The sequence below is a fragment of the Lepisma saccharinum genome, chromosome 16, assembly GCF_977018435.1.
Source record: "Lepisma saccharinum chromosome 16, izLepSacc3.1, whole genome shotgun sequence".
NCBI classification, from domain to species: Eukaryota; Metazoa; Arthropoda; class Insecta; order Zygentoma; family Lepismatidae; genus Lepisma; species Lepisma saccharinum.
This window is the reverse complement of record NC_139244.1, coordinates 43711637-43722090: the sequence shown is the minus strand read 5'-3', so window position 1 is coordinate 43722090 and position 10454 is coordinate 43711637. Positions and strand designations below refer to the sequence as shown.

Genomic DNA, 10454 nt, shown 5'->3' with positions numbered 1-10454 from the left:
GCATCTCCGCGCTACACTCTCGCGTGATCGTTGCTTTGTGTCCGTGAACTTTGTTTCCTTATGTACTGTGAGCGACTTGCAGATAGGGAGTTACCAGTGTGCGCCTTATTTTGGTGAAGATTACGCGGTGATTTGTTTTCGCCAAGCGTGGACTACATAAGGATGGAGGGCTAAAGAAGATAGAGAAGGGGGGCGTCGCTTCCCTGACGCCTGCAACGACGCCGAAGCCAGTCAGACGACGCCAAAACCAAACACTGCCCAAAGCCCGAAGGACGCTTTCAGATCGACGTCCCAACCAAAGCCCGAAGGACGTCTTCAGAACGACGCCAATCGAAGCCCGTCACCAGAGAGAGAGATTGAAGGACGACTCCAGAACGACGCCGATCGAAGTCAGAGGGAGAGATTGAAGGACGACTCCAGAACGACGCTTCCAGAACGACGCCGAATCGAAGCCCGCCACCAGAGATTCCGAACCGGCGCGTGACCACGTACATCCGACGCTAGTGGCAAGAGGAACGCCCGAAGTACTAAGGAGGTGCAAGTACACCAGGTCGTCGCAATTATTCTTCGTCGCGATCGACCTCGGAGGACAATTTCGCCACAAAGGAACCGTGTGCAAGTCCCGCGTCCAGGAGAGATGAATGACCACGCCATGTAGCAGAGTCTGGTACAGTATACTTCAGAGGGTCTCATGTACATGTAAACGTGCGTCGTTAGTATCAACACCGTACAGTTAACGCCGAAGTCTCACTTATTCGCAAAGTTACTCAGAAAAAACCTAAACCTAACCCCGCGTCTGATAATTTTTGGTATTGTTATAAAAAATAGTTATTTCATGTTCAGATGTGCTAATTTAATTGTCTGCATTCAGCGTTAGAAGCTCCATTTCATTTCTATAATATTTAGTGTAAATTGTCAAAGTGTGCTCCATTTCTTGTGTAACCGACCGCCCCGTCGCGCCATTTAATTTGTCGATAGTTGGCTGATGAGTCTTTTTAATTGTGGAAAGCGTAGTTGTTTTTATTGCAAGGTCGTGTGCGTGAAATAGTATTATTTGTTGCATAGTGGTTTTTAAGGTAATTTTTGCTCGCGCCGACGATTGATTAGTGTATTCCGGCAGCTGGAGCCAATTAAGATTTTGCATCACTAGGTAATTGAGTAGTTGTTCTCATTGGACGAGAGAGGCTTGTGTGTAATACCCCCGTCCGAGAAACTTGTAATATGTCGAGCCTACGACTCGATGCGTACGTTCATTCGAACGAAAGATTTAACCACGCCGACCCAATCGTCTTAGTTAACCGCTTTCCGAGGGCTGGCACTTAAGTTAATTTAAAAGAGCACAGGAGCTGGCAGACAAATGCCCTAAATTCACATAAAGGTTTAAAAATTAAAAGGAATGGTATGTTAATGAGATCCATGATTTGTATCCATACTTCACATGTAAAAATACCTCATGTGTGTGAAAGAGAGATAGAGTCAGTGGCGTACGCAAGGGGGGGGTTACCGGGTTTAAACCCCCCCTTGAGCTTTTGAAATATTATGGAAAATGCTATAGAAAAAAATTAAAAATGGCTAATTTAACACAGTCAATGATCTGCGACAGTAATAATAATAATAATAATAATAATAATAGTAATTTGAATTATTATTCCCATGCAGCATGAAGAAAAACACAACATTCCAAACACAATCTAAGTGGCCGAAAAGTTCAATTTTGCAATTTTTTTGCAAAAAGTCGTGCAATGACTCTCGCGAGAATTGTGAAAATTCCTTGCTTCGTCGCAGTGTGCAGACCTTATTGCAAACGTTCTTCCCGGTACTGATTTCACATCCCCTTGTGAACTCTCAAGTGATGCTGAGTCTACATCCACATCATTACATAATGTTGAAGAAGTGCTTTGTGAATCACCTAGAAGTGATAAATGTGTTGGAATGTCTATAAACTTACTTTTCAACGAAAACATAGACTCAGTGGAATTTAGCAACATGTATTCTCGCGCTTCATCATCATCCTGGGCGAGTTCCATAGGTAAAGGTAATGTAAATTCCCCCGTGCATATAGCACCGTGCCATGAAGGCACACGTAGTGGTGTGGTGGGCCCCAAAGATTCTCGATCTCGAACTATTTTGCAGGTGATGTGTCAGCACCATGCTCCGGCAGCCTTCATCCCTCAGGGTTGCTCTCAGGTACCCATTGCTATGAGGCTGGGTGCGGAGACAAGGCTGGATAAATTCCAACCAATTCCGGGAATCGAACCCGGATCTCCCACGAGGTTGTCAGACTAGACCAGCGCGGCTCCTTGAATGAGTTTCATATTTCGATTATTTCAATAAATTTAATATATTTGCTTGTTTTTATGGATTTTCTTCACACATAAAATGTCTCGATTATCATATACAAATAACCGTTGACTAGACAATTATTTTGTAACAAAGAAACAAAAGAAATGTAATTTTGTTCTATTTCTTTCATAAATAGCAGCTGCATTAGTAGTAATTATTAGTAGTAATTAAACTAATTAATTATAATAATTATTAATTAATTATTATTATTATTAATTAAAGTATAATAAAACAATGGTAATGTGAATTTGTAGAAAGTTTTCGAAATAACACCCCCCTTGATGAAATCCTGCGTACGCTACTGGATAGAGTGAATGTTGTGAGAGTGAGGAGGCTTTGTAAACAGTTGTTGATTGCAATATTTTCTTGTTGTTACAATGTATATTCACTTTTTACCGTTCGTCAGTGTTGTTATTTGACGTTTTTCAGGTACCGGATATTATGATATTAGTGTTTTATGATTGTTCGAATCTACATATCAAAGGTAAACTAAACAGTGTAACATTTCAAGGTATTAATCTCCGCCTCGCAAGAGTATGACAATAAACGACCGTCTCAGTACCGAACTTGAAAACCTGGACCGAGAGTCACGACCGGTCTCCCGTACACATAACGACGTTTGGCCCCGTGCCGGGGTATGATTGACACGTCATTTCGGGGATCGTGAGTGCACTCGTTACAGGCTCACCCCACTACGTTTACTGTTAGAGTTGTCTCAAAGAGGAGCGATGCTTTTATTGTTGACGTCATAAGCAGGCACTAAGTATATTTCGGAGCGGTTCTTGAAATCTAAAGAAATGTCTTACACTGCTACTAATGATAATAATATATTATTAATGAGCATATTGTTATTATTCGCAATATTTTGATTACTATTAATTAAAACTATAATTATCATGATTATGCAAAAAAAAATATCGCGTTCAATATTGATAACAGTGTGTATTGTTCCAGTTAAGACCTTGGGAATTTGTATAAAAAAGCTATTTTACGAAGTAATACAATGTAAAAAATAAATAGTAAGATGTATATTTATATAGAATTCAACACATGGTCAACTTTGCTACAGTATTTTATAAACAATTTCTAATGTAAGTGCCGGAAACAGTCAGGATATCAAACTGAAGTATAGTTTCTCTACAACGAACTTAACATTTCTTGGTGTCCTTAGTGCAAGTGGGGGCGGGGGCAAGTGTGGACCTGTTGCCTCCTCCCTAACAGAAAGGCGTAATGTTATTCTATCGCCGTTAATAAACAATACTGTACTCTTTAAAAAGATGACGCAGTTTTAAACCTATGAAAGTTACCAATAAACGTAGGGGAGATAAAGACATTATTTTTCATATAATTGGTAGCATCAGTAACAAATGAATGAGAATTATCATTATACTATAGGATATGTTTTTCTTAAAACTGCAGAAGTTCATTCTAATGTGTTTCAGATGTTATCCAATATTTGTCAATCTACCGGGTGTTCCAAAAGTCTCTGTTCAGGTGTAGACTAGCAGTGATAGAAAACATGATTTTAATACTCGTCTAACATGAAATTTCCACTGCAATACAGAACATCGCCCAGTAAACCCTCAACTCCGTTTTAACGAACATGCAGCATCGTGTCCAGACCTGCTTGCAGGTCGCTGGTCATCATTTCAACCAACTCCTCTAGTAACGGCACCCTTAATCACCGCACGTCACGTTGACATTCCCTGGATTCCATGTTCCATGACAATCTCTGAACAGTGAAACGTTTGTGCACATTAACTTTTGGGACACACTGTATGTACAGTCACGGACACTTCTGGGTTGTAATGATACCATTAGATTTCAATGGGATTGTTATAACCCAGCAGTGTCCATGACTATACATTCAGTTCGAAAGTGTACGCATAGTGAACTTTTAATTTACTTCAGTTTTGAAGTGGTGTGAAATGATTTAGATCCGGCTTTCCTTAACATATAGAGTAATAATTAGTTTCATTTCCTCACGGGTATGACATTATATTATTACGCCTAAAATTTCAGTAAATGTGCATAAAAATGAAGTTCTCGGAAACTCTGTACCCGTAGGTACGCCCCTGTAATGCTTTTTTTTTAAAAAAAAAAATTACGAGATAGAAGGTAGTGGTTCTTTCGCCGACAGAACATTCATCACAAAATTTCTAAGTATTGCATAGAAAAACTGAACAACGCTTAACAGTTCAACATAAATTCATCTGTTTCTTTATCTGATCGCACATTGATTAATGAAACTAATCTGTTTTGAATGAATTATCTGAAATTATTATCTAATTTAAAAACTGCTTATTGCAAAATGCGTTCTTCAATGTCGAGAGGTTATTGCGAAATTTTGCATGAGCCCTATATAAAAGCTCTTGCACACTTCGCTGCATCAACTATTTTGCTACTGCGGAGGTAAGTTGTCCTGCATTAATGTGCATATTGGCTGAAATTACTATAGGCCTAAGTTTAATTGAAAACAGGTTTATAATGAAATTCACTCTAATTTTGAACGAAGATAAATGTACATTATTAATAGGGTAACCTAACAAACAATTAGTTGAAAAACCTATCTTGTTTAGTCTAGTGATATGGTTATATTTTTAACTCAACCTTAACTTAGTTTTGTTTCAATTGATCATGTTACAATTTCTGTAAATCAAATATAACCTGAAATTTGAGCCATTTCTTAAAACGATGTGTTTGGCTATCTCTCACGAAAAACGACAGTTGTGCGTAGAACGTTACAGTAATTTTGACGCGTTTAAAACTAGACCTCGAAGCGAGCTTGGTTTGTTAATGTTGTAGTTTAATTTAATACAAGCCTCGTTTGTTTTCCATTTTCCTTTACTTCTTTGCAATTTTATACAGTGTCAATGTCAATGCGTTGCGAACGAAAGTTCAAGGTTAGGTTGGTTTAGGCTTGCCTGGTGGACGCACTTCTTCACTTCCAAAGGGCTTCATTCATACATTTGTCTCACTCAAAAGCCTTTGCTTTATCTTTCAGGCAAAGACGTATAACCGTTCCATCATCTCTTGTCCATTTCCAAATTCGTTGAATATCGTTGAGGAACCAACCTGTATATTTCCATCTTAGCACTAACTATTACAATCTCCTACGTTTGAATATTACCAGTCACACTACTGAGCTGATTATTTCTTCTTGGTGAAATCCAAATAAAGAGTACGATAGATAAACGGTTAATTGTAGACGATAAGTCATCAGTGTAATTGTGTAATTGTTGAACACACACTCGACTATTGAGAAATTGAAAAATACAAAGATCTTTATCAAGAAAAACTCAACAATATTATAAGTAATTGTTATTTGCTGGATAAAAGATTTAATATATTAAATGTATAAAACTAGAAAGTCTAAATAATTGCATGACTTCTCATTCCGCCATTTCCACATTAAATCATAGCACAAGCAGATCGGATTGATGGCCTGTTTTTGGTACTTCGTCTACAAAGATCCAAATGGAAGATTAGCACTTTATGCATTCTGATGTGTTACTGTAGAAAACATATTTTTGTCAGTTTAGTCATTTTTGGTTTTATATGTACTCATATGTGCAACCATAATGTTTTTAAGGGTGGTCCCTCAAACTACTGTAAAAGCATTTTGAATGCCCTTTTGGTAATGAAATTGAGTAAAATAATTGTAATGAAAGACCTATTTCTTAAAAATATTAAGTCCAAAGGGGTTTCCAGTCCCCTTTCTGAGCGCCTATGAAACGAACAATGAATGATCGTGACAGATATTTGTACGAGGAAATGTATTATTCATAATTCAGTTTCGTCGTCGCCTTGTAATCAAGGGATCCCGGGTTCGGTTCCTGGTGGAGGCACATAGTGGTTCGGATCCCACTTTAAACTGTAGGTCTAGTCCGGATTAGCCTTACTTTGCATAAAGTGGACTTAAAACACCAAATAAACCAACCAATGATAATTCAGTTTATATTATTTTCATGTTTTGTTGTAGTTATTGTTAATACTCAATTACTCATGATAATAATAAAAAGTGCATTTATCTTCCCAGAAAAGGAATATCCTTGTTCTATTTAGACCTGAATAGAGCAATAGAAACCCCACCCTAAGCAAAATAAATTTAATTCAAACACTGAGTGCCCATTTTACAATCGGATAACTGTTGCACAGGTGTTAAATAGGATAGTGGCGTAATTTCTCCTAAGTTTCCTAGGTTTGAAACTAAATAAGCTTGTTCTCCTTGTAGACAGAGGCCTACTTAGCACGAGTCACTATGGTTTCTAGAATTCTCCTAGTGTTGGCTGTCGGACTCGTTTCATCCATCGCTGCATCTTCACACCGTAAGTATTTACTTATACTTTCGTTTCACAAAAAGGCTCATATGCGAACTTTAAGAGGGAAAAATACTGGAAAAGAGCATTTTGAATGCCGTTGAGAGGAAGGAAATTGAAGAAAATGATTATATTTGCTTGCTTTTTTCTGGAAAACTATGTCGAAATCGTTTTAACGACTCACTTGGATGGAAACGTTGCCTCAAAACTATAGACATTTCTCATTGTCATGTGCTATGACATGATGTGTCAGCAGGTGCGTGCCCAGAAAAAAAAATGGGAATGTCATGGTCGTAATTGTTTTATATATGGACGCCCGAAGGATTGAATTTTTCCCAAAACTGTATTGCACTCTAAAAAGAAAAAAGCTACCTGAATTTAAACCATGCTGCTGTCTCTTTGAAAAATGCATTGCATGTAATCATCAGTTCATTATAATAATAATTTCATGTATGAAAAAATGTGATTTTCTAAAAAGGCTGTATATCTCAACAAAACCAACAATTTAAACGTGTTGAAAAATGTTCTAAATTTTATTCCAAATATGTACATCAGAGACTAGAGAGAAGTGTGATGTATTTTCTCGGTATTTTAATTGTAATCTGAGATCCCAGAAGAACTGTATGGTCAAAATGATGCAAAATATTTTCACCAATATATATAGGCACATTTTTTGTTTCATCTAAAATCCAATTTAAAGATCAACTACACAAAAATATTTTACTATACGGTTGGCTACCGAATCCAAATGATCAAGTCACTGCTGTAAAAATAAAAAATAAACATTATTCTTTGCCCTATAGGCCTAATCGCAATTATATAAATACCGACAAGAATGTTCCGCCGCTACTCATTTCCTTTCGAGATGGCATCCATGTATTTACACTTTCACTTGCTCTTCACCACACAATAGAAATAAATAGTAAATTGTACATCGGTGGTTTTTTTTTAAAAAAAATAATAGTTTTCAATTTCGCACACTTTTATTGAACGGCAGTCTCTATTAAATGTCTTATTTAGACTCTAAATAAGAATTCTTGCAGGTTAATTTTCAATCCAACGACAAAAATAACGTGTGCTCTGTCACTTCCTTTAAGCGTGGAATTCAGTGTACTGCTCGAGGTTCGTTTGATCGTGTATGGACGACCTAACATAACACATTACTTCAAATTATGTACAGTGAAATGCAAAAGTATTATCACCCAAATTGCCCGCCACCATGTTCTATTTATCTTCATCTTGGCCAATGAGAGCTTCAAAATGGAAACAATGTACCAAACAAGCTGGTGACAGCCTCTGCAAAGCATACGTAATAGTCCATTCCTTAAAATCGCGCAACATGGAAAATAAATATCAATGAAAAGGTCATGGACAATTTGCCGAGAAATACTTGTGCTTCCCACTGCACTAAACATATATTTCGGCATTAGAAGATGGAATTCAATTTTTGTGTTTTTCACTCTCAGAACCATCTAGCGGCAAGAATACAACAAAAACCTATACCATTCCTAAAGCCGGCAACTATGTCTACCACCAGGAACTGCTGACGTGGGAGGCAGCTAATGAAGTGTGCGAAGGAGAGAATTCTCATTTGTTGGTGTTGAACAGTGACAGGGAGCATGAGGAGATTGTGAACATTCTGACAGCCCTAGGTGTGCCTCCAGGCGATGACGAATCTTTGAACGTCTGGATCGGATTCAGCGACAGAATCGCAGAAGGAGTTTACATAACTGTCCTTGGTAAGTACAATACAAGTTCATAAACCAACAAATTCTTCAACACTGTGCCAGAGACGCAGCCACGAATTTTGTCTGGGGCGGGGGGCAAGAACCAGGATAAACGTGCCAATAATAATAATGATAATATCACCATTATTATTATTATTATTATGGTAACAGTAGTAGTAGTAGTAGCAGCAGCAGCAGTAGTAGGATCAAATACGTTATTATCCTCGTAAATCACGTAAAAAGCGGATAGAAGTCGGTGTTAAAGCATTTGTATTGGCACAAACGATTTCAATTTTATTTTCAAAGCGTTCAATTTCACATTAATAATGGAAAGCAAGCACGCAAACGGTATTTTTGAAAGACAGAAAATGCATGATAAGTGCATTCCGAATAAAATTCATTTTCTTGCACGTAACATGTGTAACTTGCATGTACAAAATGTATTTTACACATATGTAACATGGAGTAACGTAAAATAAGAAAATACATGTGTATTATGCTAACACTAATTGCGTACGTATTCAAAGTTTCTTAAATACATATATGTACAAGGTAAAGGTAAAGTGTTCCCCTGTGCATAGCACCACGCCATGAAGGCGTATAGGGGGTGTGGGGGTAACATATATGTACAATAATTAAATACATTACATAATAAATTCATCCACCTCGTAATAAACCAACAGCAAAAATTATATAAATTTGCCCCCCCCTACTTTTCGCCACTTTTGCCCCCTCACTATGCTAAACCTTATCTACAAAGGGAAATATACTGTCTTTGCCCCCCCCCCCCCCGCAGTTTTGGAACCTTGCCCCGCCCCAGTGTTGGAACCCAACACTGCACATCAGAAATTCAAACATGCCGCGGTAAACAATGAGAGGGCGGACTGGTGACTGTGTATTCTTGTCGGCCTAGCCTTTGTCTACATTAGCCACTTACAACGAACCAAGAACTTTCTTTAGAACTCATGGTTAACAGAAAAAAATACATGTTCATTGACATTTTTTGCAATTGAGATACAAAACAACATTTTTTCTCTTTTAAATCATAATTGCTCGCATATTTTATTTTCAAGAATTCATGTTATTGTCAAGGCATTCATTCAGTCTTAAAGACGCGTGAGCTGTGCTTTTCTCCATGCTGCAAGGGAATAATAATTCAAATTATTACTATTATTATTGTCGCAGATCATTGACTGTGATAAATTGGCCACTTTGAATTTTTTGCACGGCATTTTCCATAATATTTCAAAAGCTCAATGGGAGGGTTAAACCCAGTAACCCCCATCCTCCGCCTTGCGTACGCCTCTGATTTGATTAACTATGGTATTAGTATCTCGCGGTATCGTTTTCTTATGTAAAAAAATTGAAAAGTAAATTAATGTTGCATAAAACTTTACATTTACACAAACTATGCGACTTCTTGGTGGCAATGTAATGTTGGTATTAATGTTATGTACAACAGTTATCAGGATGGGTAACCTTTGTTCTAAGGAATCTGATTAATTCGTGAATTTAATTTCAGGTGGCTTGGTCTCCGAAACTGGGTTCAACACATGGCACGAAGGAGATCCAGATGATAAGGAAGGTGATGAAGATTGCGGAGCCCTCATTGAAACTGATTGGCTTTTGAATGATTTGCGCTGCAACGCTCATCAACCGTTCATCTGCGAAACATTTTAGTGAAATATATAATCGTGGAAAGTGGTAACTGCGTGGTGTTACTGGTGTAAATAAGCCACTACTTTTGATTCTATGCTCCGTTGTGTATTGTAAATTTTTGTAACGAAGCCAAAAATAAAGCTTGTCCGAAACAAATTACTAAAGGATTATGTTTATTAAAATGTCGTGTTACCAAATTTGTTCTTCATTCTCATACCTCCAAGATCGACAGTGTTCTCAGCTTTTTCCTCTCCATCGTTCGATATAGAGTGCCTGCCCTAAGACACCTGCCTAAGAGAGATCTGCTTGTAAAACTGCTTATTAATACTCCAGAAACTCGTAGATACATTGCAGATATGAAATTGCTATATAAGATTATAAATGGAAACTTAAGATGCAGCATCCC

General features: G+C 37.6%; 1 protein-coding gene across 1 annotated transcript; it reads left to right on the top strand.

Moving 5' to 3' along the window:
• The first annotated feature begins 4734 nt into the window (after positions 1–4734).
• LOC146000043 (hemolymph lipopolysaccharide-binding protein-like) lies at positions 4735–10195 on the top strand. Its single transcript, XM_083137364.1, has 4 exons — positions 4735–4755; positions 6578–6671; positions 8129–8401; positions 9912–10195. The coding sequence occupies exons 2-4, from the start codon at positions 6605–6607 to the stop codon at positions 10067–10069; spliced, it is 498 nt and encodes a 165-aa protein (XP_082993490.1). The 5' UTR covers positions 4735–4755; positions 6578–6604; the 3' UTR covers positions 10070–10195.
• The last annotated feature ends 259 nt before the right edge of the window (positions 10196–10454 follow it).

Coding starts and splice junctions, on each gene's coding strand:
- LOC146000043 (XM_083137364.1), top strand. CDS start 6,605: ATGGTTTCTAGAATTCTCCTAGTGTTGGCTGTCGGACTCGTTTCATCC. Junction 6,672..8,128: donor CATCGCTGCATCTTCACACC/GTAAGTATTTAC, acceptor TTTCACTCTCAG/AACCATCTAGCGGCAAGAAT. Junction 8,402..9,911: donor AGTTTACATAACTGTCCTTG/GTAAGTACAATA, acceptor ATTTAATTTCAG/GTGGCTTGGTCTCCGAAACT.